The sequence below is a fragment of the Oncorhynchus kisutch genome, linkage group LG30 (assembly GCF_002021735.2).
Source record: "Oncorhynchus kisutch isolate 150728-3 linkage group LG30, Okis_V2, whole genome shotgun sequence".
NCBI classification, from domain to species: Eukaryota; Metazoa; Chordata; class Actinopteri; order Salmoniformes; family Salmonidae; genus Oncorhynchus; species Oncorhynchus kisutch.
This window is the reverse complement of record NC_034203.2, coordinates 36,709,630-36,729,889: the sequence shown is the minus strand read 5'-3', so window position 1 is coordinate 36,729,889 and position 20,260 is coordinate 36,709,630. Positions and strand designations below refer to the sequence as shown.

General features: G+C 43.1%; 1 protein-coding gene across 7 annotated transcripts in view; it reads right to left on the bottom strand.

The window, feature by feature from the left end:
• Positions 1 to 20,260, bottom strand: part of LOC109874772 (myomegalin) — a 109,421-nt gene that overhangs the window by 28,556 nt on the left and 60,605 nt on the right. For 5 of the 7 annotated variants that reach the window (XM_031810365.1, XM_031810361.1, XM_031810363.1 and 2 more), the window contains 16 exons: positions 20,087 to 20,224; positions 17,821 to 17,940; positions 16,878 to 16,970; positions 16,484 to 16,708; positions 16,219 to 16,377; positions 15,833 to 15,934; positions 14,643 to 14,780; positions 14,210 to 14,389; positions 13,607 to 13,801; positions 13,173 to 13,355; positions 12,707 to 12,952; positions 12,450 to 12,556; positions 11,744 to 11,886; positions 2,932 to 3,053; positions 941 to 1,122; positions 487 to 769 (listed from right to left, as the gene is read on the bottom strand). In XM_031810365.1, coding sequence (XP_031666225.1) covers positions 487 to 769; positions 941 to 1,122; positions 2,932 to 3,053; positions 11,744 to 11,886; positions 12,450 to 12,556; positions 12,707 to 12,952; positions 13,173 to 13,355; positions 13,607 to 13,801; positions 14,210 to 14,389; positions 14,643 to 14,780; positions 15,833 to 15,934; positions 16,219 to 16,377; positions 16,484 to 16,708; positions 16,878 to 16,970; positions 17,821 to 17,940; positions 20,087 to 20,224 — 2,616 coding nt within the window. The remainder of the gene's footprint in view (positions 1 to 486; positions 770 to 940; positions 1,123 to 2,931; positions 3,054 to 11,743; positions 11,887 to 12,449; positions 12,557 to 12,706; positions 12,953 to 13,172; positions 13,356 to 13,606; positions 13,802 to 14,209; positions 14,390 to 14,642; positions 14,781 to 15,832; positions 15,935 to 16,218; positions 16,378 to 16,483; positions 16,709 to 16,877; positions 16,971 to 17,820; positions 17,941 to 20,086; positions 20,225 to 20,260) is intronic. The other 2 variants (XM_031810366.1, XM_031810360.1) reach the window with 1 other exon arrangement.

Sequence of the window (20,260 nt, the reverse complement as noted above, 5' to 3'; positions counted from 1 at the left end):
GCACAAGACAAAACAGTGGTGTTAAAAAAGGGGGGAAAAAGTCTCATTCACTTTTACATGACTAGGAAAGACCATTATGGTCCAACTGTTGTTATATCACAAGCTAAAATAAAGATCACGGAAGCAGCAAACGGAGATCGGACACCTTTCTTGTCATTATGGGAAAAAAACATTGACATGTAGAGTAGAAGAAGTGTGAATATGTCCTGCATTCTATTTCCGAAAGCATATATATAGCAACACAGAACACTGCTTTCCTCTGGTCTCTTTGGCCTGAAACCCAGGAGCAGCAGCTGCCCAGAGGCAGTCATGATGCTTATATAAACTATCAGCCCTACATAGACTGCTCTAGCTATACCAACACAGAGATATGAGGAGAGAGGGGGAGAAAAATAGACAGAGAAGGAGGGAGGGAGAGATAAAGAGAAAGAGAGGTTTACACTATTCTGGCATAGACTGGTTTAGGGTAGAGGAGTGTATGTGTACCTTCTCTGTTTGGTCTGGCTGGTGATGGGAGAGGAGAGTCCCCAGGTCTAGGGAGTGAGGTCTGGTATACTGTCTGTTCCCCCTCCCCTCTCTCATCCTCACTGCTGGGGGACCATAGTTGCCCTGGGTGGGTACCACTGTTGATTGTGCCTCCTCCTCCTCCTCCTCCTGTCCCCATCCTTGGCAGATGTCTGTTGGATCCTCCAGAGTTGCTAGACCCTGTAATCCCCCTTGGCTATCTTTCAGGGCTTCATTCTCTTGTTGTAACTTCTGCAGTGTTCTCCTGCAAGAAATAGACACCAGAGGATTCATGATTAACAACCACATCAACAACCACAACAACAACCACAATAACAACAATGGCTGCAATGACAATCAGACTGTGAGCCTTTGACTGTGCTTCTTGTAGGTAGATGGGAGACACTGAGATAAGTAGGTAAGTGGGGGTACATACCTCATCTGGGTTAGGGAGGAGCAGCCGGTTGTCTCCAGCTGTGTTCTCATCTCCTCCACTTCTTCTTCTAATGCCCTCTTCTGTTCAGCCAGCTGCTGTCCCTGCCCCTCTGCCCCCTGGGACAGTGCTCCGCTCAAAGGTCCTCCAGACAGCACCCCCTGCCCACAGGCCACCACAGAGTTCTGCACACGAAAGAAAGGAGAAGAGAAGGGTAAAAGAGTGAGGGGAAGACAGGTAATAAGAGAGAAGGTAAGACAGGTAATAAGAGAGGGGAAGACAGGTAATAAGAGAGGGGGGAAGACAGGTAATAAGAGAGAGGGGAAGACAGGTAATAAGAGAGGGGGGAAGACAGGTAATAAGAGTGGGGAAGACAGGTAATAAGAGAGGGGAAGAGAGGGGAAGACAGGTAATAAGAGAGAGGGGAAGACAGGTAATAAGAGAGAGGGGAAGACAGGTAATAAGAGAGGGGAAGACAGGTAATAAGAGAGGGGAAGAGAGGGGAAGACAGTTAATAAGAGAGAGGGGAAGACAGGTAATAAGAGAGGGGAAGACAGGTAATAAGAGAGGGGAAGAGAGGGGAAGACAGGTAATAAGAGAGAGGGGAAGACAGGTAATAAGAGAGAGGGGAAATTAGTGTACATAATTAGTCAATAATAATTGGTCAAGCCTAAGAACATAACTACAGTTACATTATTTTTTTAAATACAACATAACATGAAAATGATTAGTTAAAACAACTCTAACATTGTTAGTCTGGGTACAGGTCTGTGTCTGCTTAAGCCAACAGCTTTGTTATGGTCTCATTTGGCAAGGGAACAATGCAGCGTTGTTGAATACAGAAACAGTCTGGTACCCAGGCTACAGATGTAGGATCTTAATTTGATCACTCTGGTGCAGAAGAAGTTTCCTGCAATGCAGAAGCGTATTTGAGGTTTAAAAGGGCTTCTGAAGTTTGTAATTTTCACTTTGACACACACACACACACACACACACACACACACACACACACACACACACACACACACACACACACACACACACACACACACACACACACACACACAGATACATGCATGCAGCACACACACACTGGTCAGCCAGAAAGGTGCAACTGGAATGTGACTGTCAGTATAACAAACAGAAGAGTTTTTCCATAACAGACCTAGAGCACTCTGTGCTGGGGATATGGACATAGACACACACACACACACACACACACACACACACACACACACACACACACACACACACACACACACACACACACACACACACACACACACACACACATTAACATGCATAGACACACACACGCACAGACACACATGCACAGACACACACGTACAGACACACACTCACACGCACAGACACACAAACAGGCACACAAACACACACAAACAGACACGACACAGACACACACACACACACATACACGCACTATAAACACTATACTACCTCATTACAGTTGTTCAGTAGGGAGAAACACTATACTATCTCATTATAGTTGTTTAGTAGGGAGAAACACTATACTACCTCCTTATAGTTGTTTAGTGGGCAGAAACACTATACTACCTCATTATAGTTGTTCAGTAGGGAGAAACACTATACTATCTCATTATAGTTGTTTAGTAGGGAGAAACATTATACTCCCTCATTATAGTTGTTCAGTAGGGAGAAACACTATACTACCTTATTATAGTTGTTTAGTAGGGAGAAACATTATACTACCTGGTAAACGAAAAATGTAGCAACCCCTACAGAAATGTCCAATCACAATCACCAATCACAACCAACATAATCATTTACATTTCCTGTTGTTGTAGGATTATTTTCCTGCTGTAGCATCAGACTCAAATTAAGATCCTACATCTGTAGAAGATTGTCAACATTAGCTATAATGAAATCAATGACTGTATAAGGGGATGAGAGGCACAAGACTGGTGTAGAATCTAGTATCCCTTTAAGAATTAAAGGTAAAGAACCACATGTACCTTAGTGGAGACCAGACTTTTGGCAGTCAGTTTATCCTCATCGTCTTCAATACTGTCTGAGAACTCATCAGTGCTGCCCTCTTCATCATCTCCCTCCTCTTCTTCTTCCTCTGTGCTGAGCTCTGAAAACACAACAGCCAACTGATCAGATCAGACACTTCCTTGTCTTTTCTCTCTCCTTCCGAAGTCTGTTTTTCTTACGTACCCCACCAATCCCTCTCCTCTTTCTCTCTCTCCCTCTCTCACTCCTTCTCTCTCCCTATCTCCCTCTCTCACTCCTTCTCCCTCTCTCTCCCTATCTCCCTCTCTCACTCCTTCTCCCTCTATCTCCCTCCCACTCTCCATCTCTCTGGTCTGAATCACTTCAGCAGGAGCCATGAGGGAAATGTTATGTGACCAGTAGACAGCCAAACACCCACGTTGAGCCCAGACCAGGACAGACCAGCCCCTCTGTCTTTTTCCCAACCATGTGGTGTGTGTGTAGCACAGGTCCTCTCTGTGTCCTGTCCATGCCACTACATACGGCCCTCAGGAAAACATTCCACAATTAACTTAAAAACAAACTAAATGGCGACATTCAGCCTTTTTCCCCCGTATTAGTTGAGATGGACACATTATTAACATGCACGTATACCATATACAAAGAGAAGCATGCAAAGCACAAACACAATTCACTCACATTGCAATAATGTTTGTTAACTAATCAGATGCCAAAAAGTACTGTGGAATCTTCAGATTGTCAAATTCTTGTCTACAGAGAGCAACAGAATGTCTGACACACGCAAACACGCACACACACGTCAGCCAGAAAGGTGCAACTGGAATGTGACTGTCAGTATAACAAACAGAAGAGTTTTTCCATAACAGACCTAGATCACTCTGTGCTGGGGATATGCACACACACACACACACACACACACACACACACACACACACACACACACACACACACACACACACACACACACACACACACACACACACACACACACACACACACAGATGCACACACAGATACACACATACAGTTAGTCAAAGGTTGAAACATTATAGTTGTATAGTAGTAGGTAGAAACACTATACTACCTCATTATAGTTGTTCAGGAGGGAGAAACATTGTACTACCGCATAATAGTTGTTTAGTAGGTAGAAACACTATGCTACCTCATCATAGTTGTATAGTTGGAGGGAGAAACACTATACTACCTCATTATAGTTGTTTAGTAGGTAGAAACTCTATATTAACTAATTATAGTTGTTTAGTAGGGAAACCATTATACTACCTCATTATAGTTGTTTATTAGGGAGAAACACTATAATAGCTCATTATAGTTGTTTAGTAGGTAGAAACATTATACTATCTCATTATAGTTGTATAGTTGCAGGGAGAAACACTATACTACCTCATTATAGTTGTTTAGTAGGTAGAAACACTATGCTACCTCATCATAGTTGTATAGTTGGAGGGAGAAACACTATACTACCTCATTATAGTTGTTTATTAGGGAGAAACACTATAATAGCTCATTATAGTTGTTTAGTAGGTAGAAACATTATACTATCTCATTACAGTTGTATAGTTATAGGGAGAAACACTATACTACCTCATTATAGTTCATTAGTAGGGAAAAACATCATACTTCCTCAATATAGTTGTTTAGTAGGTAGAAAAATTATACAACCTCATTATACTTGTTTAGTAGGCAGAAACACCATACTACCTCATCATAGTTGTTTAGTATGGAGAAACACTATAAAAACTCATTATAGTTGTTTAGTAGGTAGAAACATTATACTACCTCATTACAGTTGTATAGTTATAGAAAGAAACACTTTACTACCTCATCATAGTTGTTTAGTAGGGAAAAACGTTATGCTACCTCATTATAGTTGTTTAGTACGGGGAAACACTATATTACTTGTTTCATAGGGAGAAACTCTTTTCTACTTCATTATCATTGTTTAGTCGTGAGAAACACTAAACTTCCTCATTATAGTTGTATAGTTACAGGGAGAAACACTATACTACCTCATTATAGTTGTTTAGTAGGGATCAATACAGTTGAAGCCGGAAGTTTATATACACCTTAGCCAAATACATTTAAACTCAGTTTTTCACAATTCCTGACATTTAATCTGAGTAAAGATTCCATGTCTTAGGTCATTTGGAATCACCACTTTATTTTAGGAATGTGAAATGTCAGAATAATAGTAGAGAGAGAATTATTTATTTCAGCTTTTATTTCTTTCATCACATTCCCGGTGGGTCAGAAGTTTACATACATTCAATTAGTATTTGGTAGCATTGCCTTTAGATTGTTTAACTTGGGTCAAACGCTTCAGGTAGCCTTCCACAAGCTTCCCACAATAAGTTGGGTGAATTTTGGCCCATTCCTCCTGACAGAGCTGGTGTAACTGAGTCAGGTTTGTAGGCCTCCTTCCTCACACATGCTTTTTCAGTTCTGCTCACAAAGTTTCTATAGGATTGAGGTCAGAGCTTTGTGATGGCCATTCCAATACCTTGACTTTGTTGTCCTTAAGCCATTTTGCCACAACTTTAGAAGTATACTTGGGGTCATTGTCCATTTGGAAGACCCATTTGTGACCAAGCTTTAACTTCCTGTCTGATGTCTTGAGATGTTGCTTCAATATATCCACATAATTTTACTTCCTCATGATGCCATCTATTTTGTGAAGTGGACCTGTCCAAAGCACCACCACAACATGATGCTGCCATCCCCGTGCTTTACGGTTGGGATGGTGTTCTTCGGCTTACAAGCCTCCCCCTTTTTCCTCCAAACATAACGATGGTCATTATGGCCAAACAGATATTTTTTTGTTTCATCAGACCAGAGGACATTTCTCCAAAAAGTATGATCTTTGTCCCCATGTGCAGTTGCAAACCGTAGTCTGGCTTTTTTTTATGGCGGTTTTGGAGCAGTGGCTTCTTCCTTGCTGAGCGGCCTTTCAGGTTATGCCGGTTTAGGACTCATTTTACTGTTGCTCTTGATACTTTTGTACCTGTTTCCTCCAGCATCTTCACAAGGTACTTTGCTATGGTTTTGGGATTGATTTGCACTTCTCACACCAAAGTATGTTCATCTCTAGGAGACAGAACGCGTCTCCTTCCTGAGCGGTGTGACGGCTGCGTGGTCCCATGGTGTTTATACTTGCGTACTATTGTTTGTTCAGATGAATGTGGTACCTTCAGGCGTTTGGAAATTGCTCCCAAGGATGAACCAGACTTGTGGAGGTCTACCATTTGTTTTCTGAGGTCTTGCTGGTTTCTTTTGATTTACCCACGATGTCAAGCAAAGAGGCACTGAGTTTGAAGGTAGGCTTTGAAACACATCCATAGGTATACCTCCAATTGACTCAAATTATGTCAGTTACCCAATCAGAATCTTCTAAAGCCTTGACATAATTTTCTATAATTTTCCAAGCTGTTTAAAGGCACGGTCAACTTAGTGTATGTAAACATCTGATCCACTGGAATTGTGATACAGTGAATTAAGTGAAATAATCTGTCTGTAAATAATTGTTGGAAAAATGTATTGTGTCATGCACAAAGTAGATGTCGACTTGCCAAAACTATAGTTTGTTAACAAGAAAATGGTGGAGTGGTTGAAAAATGAGTTTTAATGACTCCAACCTAAGTGTATGTATACTTCAGACTTCAACTGTATATACTACCTCATTTAGTAGGGAGAAACACTATACTACCTCATTATAGTTATTTAAAAGGCAGAAACACTATACTACCTCATTATAGTTGTTTAGTAGGGAATAACACTATATTTCCTCATTACAGTTGTTTAGTAGGGAGATACACGATACGACTTGTTTAGTAGAGAGAAACACTATGCTACCTCATTATATTTGTTCAGTAGGGAGAAACACTATACTACCTCATTATATTTGTTCAGTAGGGAGAAACACTATACTACCTCATTTTAGTTGTTTGGTAGGTGGAAAGATAATACTACCTCATTGTAGTAGTTTGGTAGGTTGAAAGATTTTACTACCTCATTATAGTTGTTTGGTAGGTAGAAACATTATACTACCTCATTATAGTTGTTTGGTAGGTGGAAACATTATACTACCTCATTATAGTTGTTTGGTAGGTAGAAACATTATACTACCTTATTATAGTTATTTAGTAGGGAGAAACTTTATACTACCTCATTATAGTTGTTTGGTAGGTAGAAACATTATACTACCTCATTATAGTTGTTTGGTAGGTAGAAACATTATACTACCTCATTATAGTTGTTTGGTAGGTAGAAACATTATACTACCTCATTATAGTTGTTTGGTAGGTAGAAACATTATACTACCTCATTATAGTTATTTGGTAGGTAGAAACATTATACTACCTCATTGTAGTTGTTTGGTAGGTAGAAACATTATACTACCTCATTATAGTTGTTTGGTAGGTAGAAACATTATACTACCTTATAGTTATTTGGTAGGTAGAAACATTATACTACCTCATTATAGTTATTCGGTAGGTAGAAACATTATACTACCTCATTATAGTTGTTTGGTAGGTAGAAACATTATACTACCTCATTATAGTTATTTGGTAGGTAGAAACATTATACTACCTCATTATAGTTATTTGGTAGGTAGAAACATTATACTACCTCATTATAGTTATTTGGTAGGTAGAAACATTATACTACCTCATTATAGTTATTTGGTAGGTAGAAACATTATACTACCTCATTATAGTTATTTGGTAGGTAGAAACATTATACTACCTCATTATAGTTATTTGGTAGGTAGAAGGCTATTTAACCGTAATAACAACCAAAAAGTTCTAAGACAATCTGTCAAGCAATCAGTAGTTTAAATCTCCCAGAAATAAATACCAATAGCTTCATTTTTCCATATAAATGCTTCATACTATGAAATCCTCTTCCTCGTACCAGGGCATGTGTATTGTGTGCAGTTTTTGCATAGCAACACACATCTGCCAACAATTACAATGAGGATAATACAATCTTCAGTTTGTGATCAATGGAAGAGTCTTATGGAAAATATTATTCTTGGTTAGGATTGTTTTAAACCATCTAAAACGTACTTTTAACCCTTGGCACTGTGTATTAGGGTGGGGTGGGCCTATAGCTATGTGGGTGACGGGGGACAATAAGGCTGTTTGTTTAGCTTACCGCAAATGTAAGACTGGTGTGTATGTGTGTTGCTCAGTCTACCTCTATTCCAATGTCTAATTAAGGACTTACAGTATTATGACTGAAGTACGTACAACATAATCATCTTTCTGTGAGCAATAGGAAATAGTATAATCAATGTATCATGTATTTATGGTGTAGTAATTAATTCCATGATATTACATGAAGAGGGTGTGAACTAGTCTTTTCTGTTAGGGGACATCTTCATGTGTCCAGTCCTTACCGGAGCCCCTGCTAGTGACGGTGACACACAGGCAGTAATCCAGGCAGTGTAGAAATCATGTTTGATACCCTTCTGTACATTAATGTTCTTCTTCATATCATCCTATTTTTATACGTAGTGTGAGGCACATATTAGTACCGTATCATATTGTATTTATGCCCAATAGTAAGTGATTGATGCATTTAAGTTGTCAATAACTGTTCACTCATCACATCAAACATAGCCATGCAGGCAGGAAATGCATGCCACAATGTCATGCAAGTGGCAGAGAAGTCATAGATTAAGACAGAGAGATGGTTGTTTAGCTCCTAAACATGACAGATCTCTTTCTTCTATGAAAGAAAATGTGTCTTTTAAAGATATTCTTAGAATGTGTGTGTGTGTGTGTGTGTGTATGTGTGTGTGTGTGTGTGTGTGTGTGTGTGTGTGTGTGTGTGTGTGTGTGTGTGTGTGTGTGTGTGTGTGTGTGTGTGTGTGGTAATGGTTTAAGGTCCAATGCATCTGTTTTTATCTTATTATCAAATCATTTCTGGGTAACAATTAAGTACCATACTGTGATAGTTTTCAAAAAAAAAAAAAATTGCTTCTTAGTGAAGAGAAATTTCTCAAGCAAGAATTTTGCTAGGACTGTCTGGGAGTGGTCTGAGTGGGGAGGGGATAACTGAAAACTAGCTGTGATTGGCAGAAGTTTCTTCTTTTTGCTCTATTAACTAATTTACCGGACAAAACTCCACCCCACCAAAACAAGCAGATATTTCAGGCCGTCCTTTCAAGAAGCTCTTACACTATAAGGGCATTATCATAAGTTTCACAATTTCACAGAATATTCTAAACTCATAGTGTGGAAATATATGTAAAACACAGGCAAATCACGTTTTTGACTGCACTGGGCCTTTAAGAGTGTGTGTTTTGGACACAGAGACTATGGATACAGTGTGGAGAAAGAGGTGGCTGTTCAGACAGGGATGAGAAAAGCACATGATCATCACTTTCTCTTTCTTTCACCTCAGGGATAGACAGAACACTCCTTATCTGTTCTCTACTAGTCAGGGGAGAAGGGAAGGTTTGTTGTGTTGAACAAGGAGGCAAAAAGCGAGAGGCAATCCAGTCTCCAATAAAAAATAAAATAAAAAAGGAAATATCATTTTTTAAACTTTCCATTTCGAAGTACGTTGACATTTCATCACCAAATTTAAATGGAACATTTCTTCACTAATCCTAAAATCCTTAAAACATAATCAATCCCAACCAGTCAAATCTCGAATGATACTAGGTATCATCTTATCATCATGTTTTTATCACATTTTATGTGGTCATTACAAAGTCTATCTATAAATGTAACAAATAGACACTTGGGTTGTGGTGTATCTAAGACACTTGGGTTGTGGTGTATCTAAGACACTTGGGTTGTGGTGTATCTAAGACACTTGGGTTGTGGTGTATCTAAGACACTTGGGTTGTGGTGTATCTAAGACACTTGGGTTGTGGTGTATCTAAGACACTTGGGTTGTGGTGTATCTAAGACACTTGGGTTGTGGTGTATCTAAGACACTTGGGTTGTGGTGTATCTAAGACACTTGGGTTGTGGTGTATCTAAGACACTTGGGTTGTGGTGTATCTAAGACACTTGGGTTGTGGTGTATCTAAGACACTTGGGTTGTGGTGTATCTAAGACACTTGGGTTGTGGTGTATCTAAGACACTTGGGTTGTGGTGTATCTAAGACACTTGGGTTGTGGTGTATCTAAGACACTTGGGTTGTGGTGTATCTAAGACACTTGGGTTGTGGTGTATCTAAGACACTTGGGTTGTGGTGTATCTAAGACACTTGGGTTGTGGTGTATCTAAGACACTTGGGTTGTGGTGTATCTAAGACACTTGGGTTGTGGTGTATCTAAGACACTTGGGTTGTGGTGTATCTAAGACACTTGGGTTGTGGTGTATCTAAGACACTTGGGTTGTGGTGTATCTAAGACACTTGGGTTGTGGTGTATCTAAGACACTTGGGTTGTGGTGTATCTAAGACACTTGGGTTGTGGTGTATCTAAGACACTTGGGTTGTGGTGTATCTAAGACACTTGGGTTGTGGTGTATCTAAGACACTTGGGTTGTGGTGTATCTAAGACACTTGGGTTGTGGTGTATCTAAGACACTTGGGTTGTGGTGTATCTAAGACACTTGGGTTGTGGTGTATCTAAGACACTTGGGTTGTGGTGTATCTAAGACACTTGGGTTGTGGTGTATCTAAGACACTTGGGTTGTGGTGTATCTAAGACACTTGGGTTGTGGTGTATCTAAGACACTTGGGTTGTGGTGTATCTAAGACACTTGGGTTGTGGTGTATCTAAGACACTTGGGTTGTGGTGTATCTAAGCCACTTGGGTTGTGGTGTATCTAAGCCACTTGGGTTGTGGTGTATCTAAGACACTTGGGTTGTGGTGTATCTAAGACACTTGGGTTGTGGTGTATCTAAGACACTTGGGTTGTGGTGTATCTAAGACACTTGGGTTGTGGTGTATCTAAGACACTTGGGTTGTGGTGTGTCTAAGATTGATAAGCGCAAGGTTTTAGTTTTGCAACAACAAATAACTAGGGTAAGGATTCTTACTTTATTTACTTTGATAAGCAAACACTATTGACTACTAATCTAGTTGTCCATGCATCATCTGAGACTAGGAATATCTGCGACCAAATGATAGGCACTTTAAAACCCATGGAATGGAACCCAGATCTGAGGTTACAGGAATTATAAGAGGGAACGACTTGGCCATTATCTTGATTTCAGCTGAAGTATATCTTGGACCTGCATACATTGTGTACACAAAGATGGTATAAATAAGATGGACGACTTGAAGACGTTTCACTGTAATGCATGAGCTGGGCTATCTACACACCACATCATATCACTGTGAGGATAAGACTGGAAACATTGACACAGAGACACAGTCCACTACAAAATGGCATTACAGAACAAGCAACACGGAGGCATTTTGCAAAAACAATATAAAAAAACAACAATCCAAAACACACTGAATATATTAATAATGAATAATAGATATCTAAGGTTCATGTTGCCACATTATAATATAACTAAAACCACCCAAAAAATGTGTTGTTGGTTAGAACAGGCATTGGTTATTGTGTGGTGTCTATGTCATCCAAAGAGGAATGAAGTTGCCCATAGTCACTGATCTTAGGTCAGCATTGAGTTTTTTGCTGTAATGGTTAAGGTTAGGATTTAGGTGAATGTAAACTGATCCTAGATTTGCACCTAAGGGCAACTTCTACCTGCAGTGCATTTGTCTGACTCATGATGAAATGGCTAGACAGAATATCCCAGAGAGTTAGTAACAGTGCCCCCTGTTGCCCTGTAGGCCGGTCCCTGCCCATCCCCACCTCCAAAGTCAGACTGCCTCTTAGCTGCCCTCTCCAGTGCCAGGGCGGTCTTCCGGGTCCTGGTTAGGACCTCCTCCAGTTGCCCTCGCAATGCCTGAACAGAGTCCAGTTCTGTGAGCAGGGTCTGGGTCTTCTCTGAGCTGCTGGGAGAGGGGCAATGACACAACGCACAAACACAAATGTCCTCAAAACTGATTGCATGGTTTTAACAGTTTTACCTGGCCTACAACTGTATATAACAATGTCTAACGACACTGAAGCGTCCTATGTACCTGCCTGTCAACAAATGTGTGTATTCTTAGATATCCAGGTGTGTGTATTGTTAGGTACCAAGGTGTGTATTGTTAGGTACCAAGGTGTGTATTGTTAGGTACCAAGGTGTGTATTGTTAGGTACCAAGGTGTGTATTGTTAGGTACCAAGGTGTGTATTGTTAGGTACCAAGGTGTGTATTGTTAGGTACCAAGGTGTGTATTGTTAGGTACCAAGGTGTGTATTGTTAGGTACCAAGGTGTGTATTGTTAGGTACCAAGGTGTGTATTGTTAGGTACCAAGGTGTGTATTGTTAGGTAGCCAGGTGTGTATTGTTAGGTACCCAGGTGTGTATTGTTAGGTACCCAGGTGTGTATTGTTAGGTACCCAGATTTGTGTATTGTTAGGTACCCAGATGTGTGTATTCTTAGCCTCAGTAAAGGCCTGTCTTCTACCTGTCTCCTCTAGTCTGGATGTGGCTCAGACTCTGGTACAGCCTCTTCTCTGCCCTCAAAGCATTGTTCAGCCTGTGGTACTCATTGACCAACTGATCCAACACACTCTGACAGAGAGGGGGAGGAAGACACAGAGCGAGAGACGGAACGAGAGAGAAAGAGAAATTGTTGACACACACTCCACTCGGTAGGCTAGACACCCGACCTTAACAAGGACAATGTTGTAGGCAATAAAGAATTTAGGCAGAGAGGGATACCTGGTGGTCAGTGCTGGAGGGCTGGTCCCTGACTGTTATTTCTGGGGCCAGGATCTTAAATCTATCCTCCTGCTTTTGGGCCTGCTGCTGACCCTGTGTGAGAGCTGAGCGCAGGGCTGAGAGCTCCAGCTGAGCCTCCCTCTCTTTCTTCCTGACCAGCTCCAGCTCTTCCTGGATGGCATGTACCTCTGCTGCCCCCTCTGGTGTGGAGGGCTCCATGCTCTCCTCCTGTCCCTGCATCAGACTCTGTAGAGGGAGGACCGTGTTATGTTATGACAGTTTTGCTACTTGAGACTCTGTTGAAAGTTTTTTGGTATCGTACTCATGTGTGCTTGTGTGAGTCTAGTCTAAATTATATAAACTAGTGTGGAAATGTACAGTTTCATAACAGACTGAGAGAGAGAGAGAGAGAGAGAGAGAGAGAGAGAGATTCACAAAATGTGTTTTCCACTGTCCCAGAATTTACCTGGATAAAAGTCTCTTTCTCTTTTAGTAGGTTCTGCAGTCGCTCTGCCTCTCCCGTTCTCTCCCTCTCTCTCGCCTTCCGCAGCTCACCCATCTCCCGTTCCCGTGATGACAGCTGCCTGTGCAGCTCCTGCAGCTGGCCCGTCCGCTCGCCAATCACCTGGGAGAGCCTATCAGAGCAGTCCTGAGAGAGAGAGGAGGCGGTAGGGAAGTAGAGGGAGAGGAAAATGGTGTGGAGAGAGAGAGGTGGAAAAAAGAAAAGAGAATCTGAAATCGACTATCGCTTTATATGTCCATTCTACAGTATATCATTCAATTTCTATAATATACTACTGGATGTCTATCCCCTATCACTGCTGTTGGGCTGGGTGCACTGAAAAGCTAATATGAGATGATTGTCAGAGACAGGTCCTAGATCAGTGGTGTGTGTGGTACCTGTATGTACTGGTCCTTGGTGCTGATGGTGCTGAGCAGGTCCTGGACCTGTGCTTGGTGTTCGTGGCTCTGGCGGTGGCGGTCTGACAGAAGTTCCTGGAACAGTTTCTCCTTCAGTGCGAGGCGAGCCTTCAGCTCCTCCACCACCTCACTGGGGCCTGCCTGGACCTTAGCCAGGAGGGCTGCCGTCAGGTCCTGCACACAGACAGTCAGTCAGACAGACAGACATTATCAGTACACCTGTTGTATTTGTAAGGGTCAGATATAAGAGCAGGATTTTATTGTTGGACTAGTATTGCAAGTCACTTATTTCAGCCAACAATGAAGAGCTTCAACAATGGGCAGAAATTAGTAGAGTGGTTGTACTTTGGTTACAAGAGCAAACAGAATGCAAACTGGTGCTATAGCCAGTCCTCACTAGCGTATATTTAGTTTAGCGTGTGTGTCCGGGGAACAGTGGGTTAACTGCCTTGCTCAGGGGAAGAACGACAGATTTTCACCTTGTCAGCTCAGGGACTCGATCCAGCAACCTTCCAATTACTGGCCCAACACTCTAACCACTAGGCTACCTGCCATATGTGTACTGTATGTGTGTGTGTTTACCTGTGTCTCCCGGCTGCGTGTCTGCAGGGCAGACTGTAGCTGGTTGATGAGTGTGTCTCTCTCTCTCAGAGTGCTCTTCTCTCTCTCCTCACTCTGCTGCTGGAGCCACTGCAGGTTCCTGTGGGCTTCTGCTGCCTGCTCCACATCCAGCTCCTTACCCCGCACCAATGCATCCAGACTCTATACAAACACACAGTCTAAACATATCAATGTACTGTAGGACACACAGTCTACTAAACATATCAATGTACTGTATAAACTGTAGATGTACTTGTGTGTGTATTCTCGTTGTTGCTCTTTAGTGTGTGTGTGTGTGTGTGTGTGTGTGTGTGTGTGTGTGTGTGTGTGTGTGTGTGTGTGTGTGTGTGTGTGTGTGTGTGTGTGTGTGCAAATGTGTGTGTGCAAATGTGTGTGTGCAAATGTGTGTGTGTACCGTGATGGTCTCCTGGTTGTTGAGCAGTATGCAGCGTAGTCTCTCCAGGTCTCGTTCTTTCTCTCGGAGGGCCAGCTGTAGTCTCCTCACCTGCTCCTCCCTCTCCTCCAGACAACGGAACTTCTCATCTATAGACCGCTGGACAGAGAGAAAGAACATGTAGTATTATTATTATCTTTATGATCATGATCAGTATTATTATTGTTATTATTATGATCAGTATTATCATTGTTATTATTATGATCAGTATTATTATTGTTATTATTATGATCAGTATTATCATTGTTATTATTATGATCAGTATTATCATTGTTATTATTATGATCAGTATTATCATTGTTATTATTATGATCAGTATTATCATTGTTATTATTATGATCGGTATTATCATTGTTATTATTATGATCGGTATTATCATTGTTATTATTATGATCAGTATTATTATTATTAGTATGATCAGTATTATTATTATGATGATCATTATTGTTATTATTATGATCATATTATTATTATTATGATCATATTATTATTATGACGATCATATTTTTATTATTATTATCATTATTGTTATTATGACGATCATATTTTTATTATTATTATGATCATGCTATTATTATTATTATTATTATCAGTATTATTATTATTAGTAGTAGTATTATGATCTTATTATTATGATCATCATTATTAGCCAACTTACATTTACTCCCGAGGTGCTGACCTGTTGCACCCTCGACAACTACTGTGATTATTATTATTTGACCATGCTGGTCATCTATGAACATTTGAACATCTTGGCCATGTTCTGTTATAATCTCCACCCGGCACAGCCAGAAGAGGACTGGCCACCCCACATAGCCTGGTTCCTCTCTAGGTTTCTTCCTAGGGTTTGGCCTTTCTAGGGAGTTTTTCCTAGCCACCATGATTCTACACCTGCATTGCTTGCTGTACAGCACTTTGAGATATCAGCTGATGTAGGAAGGGCTATATAAATCAATCAATATTGTTGTTATGATCATTATTAGTATTAGATTGTTATTATTATCAGTATTGTTATTATTATTATCTTATTATTAGCATTACATAATTATGATCTTATTATTGTTATGTCATTATTATTATTATGATTATTATTCTGATCATTATTATTATTATTATTATTATTATTATCCAGTATGTGTGTGTGTTCTTACCTCCAGTGCTCTGTCCCTGTCCTTGATGCGTTCTCTCAGTTTGTCCATCAGAATATCTCTGGGTTTGGAGCTGTCTACTGATTCCAGGAGCTCAGAGTACTCCTACACACACAGAGCGGGATAGGGTTAGTGTGTATGTGTTTATGTCTGTGTGTGTGTGTGTGTGTGTGTGTGTGTGTGTGTGTGTGTGTGTGTGTGTGTGTGTGTGTGTGTGTGTGTGTGTGTGTGTGTGTGTGTGTGTGTGTGTGTGTGAATGTGTGTGTGTGTGTGAATGTGTGTGTGAATGTGTGTGTGAATGTGTGTGTGTGTGTGTGTGCACTAATGTGTATGTTCAGTGTGTGTGTGTTGTGTGTGTGTGTGTGTGTGTGTGAATGTGTGTGTCTCACCTGTAGCTGGCTCTCCTTGTCCTGTAGGGAGAGTTTGAGCTGTGTGATGGTCTTGTCTCTCTCCTGAACCTCCATGTGTTTCTCTGCCTCGCTCTCCTTCTGCTGAGCCTCTTTAGCCTGCAGCGCAGAGCGGGACTGAGCCAGGGCACTGAGCAAGTCCTACGGTGGGACAGAGTATAGGTTACACACACCTCCTACATCACAGGGGTCCAGACACACGCACGCACACGCACGGACGGACGCAAGCACGCACACACACACTGACCTGGTTGTGTTTGTCGGTGACCTCCCTATGCTGCAGTGCCTCCTTTAGGTCAGAGTGGAGTCTGTCTTTAGCTCTGGTCAGGTCCTCAGCCTGTCTCTGGCTCTGTCTTTGCACTCTATGACTGGCTTCCAGCTCCAGACCCAGGGTAAACAGAGAGCTCTGTACCCCCACTAACTCACCCTGCAGCTGGGCTAGACCCGCAACCTCACTGCCCCCCTCTGGAGCCTGGGAGAGCAGACCAAACAAACAAGAACCACTGGGGTTAGTCTGGCCATGGGGAGGAAGGGTGTCTGTCTCCATCTATCTATCAACAGTTGGGTTATTATGGCTCTTCATTAACCGGTATCCTGCTCAGTGTTTCATCGGGATCTGTCTGGGGTGTGTGAGGTCTCACCTGATGTTGCGTGATCTGGTTGTGGTGGGCCATCTCTCTCAGTTTACACAGTGTGGTGTTCTGCCCTTCAATTAACTGGTACAGCTCCTGGGCCTGAGGAGGAATATTCAGTAATGTAAAGTTAAATACTTTAATTAAAGTACAACTTAAGTCGTTTTTGGGGGTATTTGTACTTTACTATTTATATTTTTGACAACTTTTACTTTTACTTCAGTATATTTCTAAAGAAAATCATTTACTTTTTACTCCGTACATTTTACCTGACATCAAAAGTACTTGTTACATTTTGAATGCTTAGCAGGACAGAAAAACGGTGCAATGCACTTATCAAGAGAACATCCCTGGTCACCCTGCTTTCTCTGATCTGGCAGACTCACGAAACACACGCTTTGTTTGTAAATTATGTCTGAGTGTTTGAGAGTGGAAGAGGAAGAGGGGGAGAGGGAGAGGGGAGAGGGAGAGGAAAAAGATTTGCTTAATATAAGGAATTTGAAATGATTTATACTTTAAATTTTTACTTTTGATGCTTAAGTATATTTGAGCAATTACATTTACTTTTGATACTTAAGTATATTTAAAACCAAATTTACTCAAGTAGTATTTTACTGGGTGACTTTCACTTTTACGTGAGTCATTTTCTATTAAGGTATCTTTACTTTTACTCATGTATGACAATTGGGTACTTTTTCCTCCACTGGGAATATTCTGTAAATCACTGCTGATGAAATGGTTGGTCTCTGTAGCTGAGTTGATAGCGCATGTTGCTGCAATCCCAGGATTGTGGGTTTAATTCCCGGGACCACCCAAACGTCTGCATGGCTAACTGTAAGTCGCTTTGGACAAAAGTGTCTTCTAACTGGCACATATTAGTATTATTTTAGTCACTAGGCCATCTCAAATGTTTCTGGGGCGGTGATGTAAATTCAGGGTAGACCACACACACCTCGTTGTCCTTGGTACTGACAGAGTCGGTCAGGCCCTGGATGGTGTGTTCCTGGTTCTGAGCTGCCTGACGGATAGAACGCAGATCACACTCCATCTCACTGAGCTTCTCCTGCAGCTTCTGGAGAGAGGGAGAGGGGGAGAGGGAGAGGGGGAGGGGGAGGGGGATAGGAAGAGGGAGAGGGAGAGGGAGAGGGGGAGAGGAAGAGGGAGAGGGGGGAGGGGGAGAGGGAGAGGAAGAGGGGGAGGGGAAGAGGGAGAGGAAGAGGGAGAGGGGGAGAGGGAGAGGGGAAGAGGAAGAGGAAGAGGGGGAGAGGGAGAGGGAGAGGGAGAGGGGAGAGGGAGAGGAAGAGGGGGAGAGGGAGAGGAAGAGGGGAGAGGGAGAGGAAGAGGGAGAGGGAGAGGGAGAGGAAGAGGGAGAGGGGGAGAGGGAGAGGGAGAGGAAGAGGGAGAGGGAGGGGGAGAGGGAGAGGAAGAGGGGGAGAGGGAGAGGAAGAGGGGGAGAGGGAGAGGAAGAGGGGGAGAGGGAGAGGGGGAGGGGAGAGGGGGAGTGGGAGAGGGGGAGAGGGAGAGGGAGAGGGAGAGGGGAGAGGGGGAGTGGGAGAGGGGGAGAGGGAGAGGGAGAGGGAGAGGGGGAGAGGGAGAGGGGGAGGGGAGAGGGGGAGTGGGAGAGGGGGAGAGGGAGAGGGAGAGGGAGAGGGGAAGAGGAAGAGGGAGAGGGGGAGAGGGAGAGGGGGAGTGGGAGAGGGGAAGAGGGAGAGGAAGAGGGAGAGGGGGAGAGGGAGAGGGGAAGAGGAAGAGGAAGAGGGGGAGAGGGAGAGGGAGAGGGAGAGGGGAGAGGGAGAGGAAGAGGGGGGAGAGGGAGAGGAAGAGGGGAGAGGGAGAGGAAGAGGGAGAGGGAGAGGAAGAGGGAGAGGGGGAGAGGGAGAGGGAGAGGAAGAGGGAGAGGGAGGGGGAGAGGGAGAGGAAGAGGGGGAGAGGGAGAGGAAGAGGGGGAGAGGGAGAGGAAGAGGGGGAGAGGGAGAGGGGGAGGGGAGAGGGGGAGTGGGAGAGGGGGAGAGGGAGAGGGAGAGGGAGAGGGGAGAGGGGGAGTGGGAGAGGGGGAGAGGGAGAGGGAGAGGGGGAGAGGGAGAGGGGGAGGGGAGAGGGGGAGTGGGAGAGGGGGAGAGGGAGAGGGAGAGGGGGAGAGGGAGAGGGGGAGGGGAGAGGGAGAGGGAGAGGGGGAGAGGGAGAGGGAGAGGGAGAGGGGGAGAGGGAGAGGGGGAGGGGAGAGGGGGAGTGGGAGAGGGGGAGAGGGAGAGGGGGAGGGGAGAGGGGAAGAGGAAGAGGGAGACATTTATTCTTATGTGCTCCAATGTTTCTCTGTAGCAGTGCTGTTTGGTGTGTGCGCGTGAGTGTGTGTGCGCATTCATGTGTATATATGTGTGCGCTGAGTGTGCACGTGTGAATGCACATGCTTGTGTGCATGTGTGTGTGTTGTATGGATGGGTAATGTCTCTGTGTAGCTGTGCTGTTTGGTGTGTGTGTGTTGTATGGATGTGTAATGTCTCTGTGTAGCTGTGCTGTTTGGTGTGTGTGTTGTATGGATGTGTAATGTATCTGTGTAGCTGTGCTGTTTGGTGTGTGTGTTATATGGATGTGTAATGTCTCTGTGTAACTGTGCTGTTTGGTGTGTGTGTTGTATGGATGTGTAATGTCTCTGTGTAGCTGTGCTGTTTGGTGTGTGTGTTGTATGGATGTGTAATGTCTCTGTGTAACTGTGCTGTTTGGTGTGTGTGTTGTATGGATGTGTAATGTCTCTGTGTAGCTGTTCTGTTTGGTGTGTGTGTTGTATGGATGTGTAATGTCTCTGTGTAGCTGTGCTGTTTGGTGTGTGTGTTGTATGGATGTGTAATGTCTCTGTGTAGCTGTGCTGTTTGGTGTGTGTGTTGTATGGATGTGTAATGTCTCTGTGTAGCTGTGCTGTTTGGTGTGTGTGTTGTATGGATGTGTAATGTCTCTGTGTAGCTGTGCTGTTTGGTGTGTGTGTTGTATGGATGTGTAATGTCTATGTGTAGCTGTGCTGTTTGGTGTGTGTGTTGTATGGATGTGTAATGTCTCTGTGTAGCTGTGCTGTTTGGTGTGTGTGTTGTATGGATGTGTAATGTCTCTGTGTAGCTGTGCTGTTTGGTGTGTGTGTGTGTTGTATGGATGTGTAATGTCTCTGTGTAGCTGTGCTGTTTGGTGTGTTTGTTGTATGGATGTGTAATGTCTCTGTGTAGCTGTACCGTGTTGTTGGCCTCGCTCTCCTGGATCTTGGTCTGCAGGGACTGGACCTGGAGCTGGGCCTTCTGCAGCTCACTGATACACTGACCTGCTGCACATTCATACTGGTTCAACTGGCTATGCTGCTCCTCGATCAGAGTCTGGAATACACACACACACACACACACACACACACA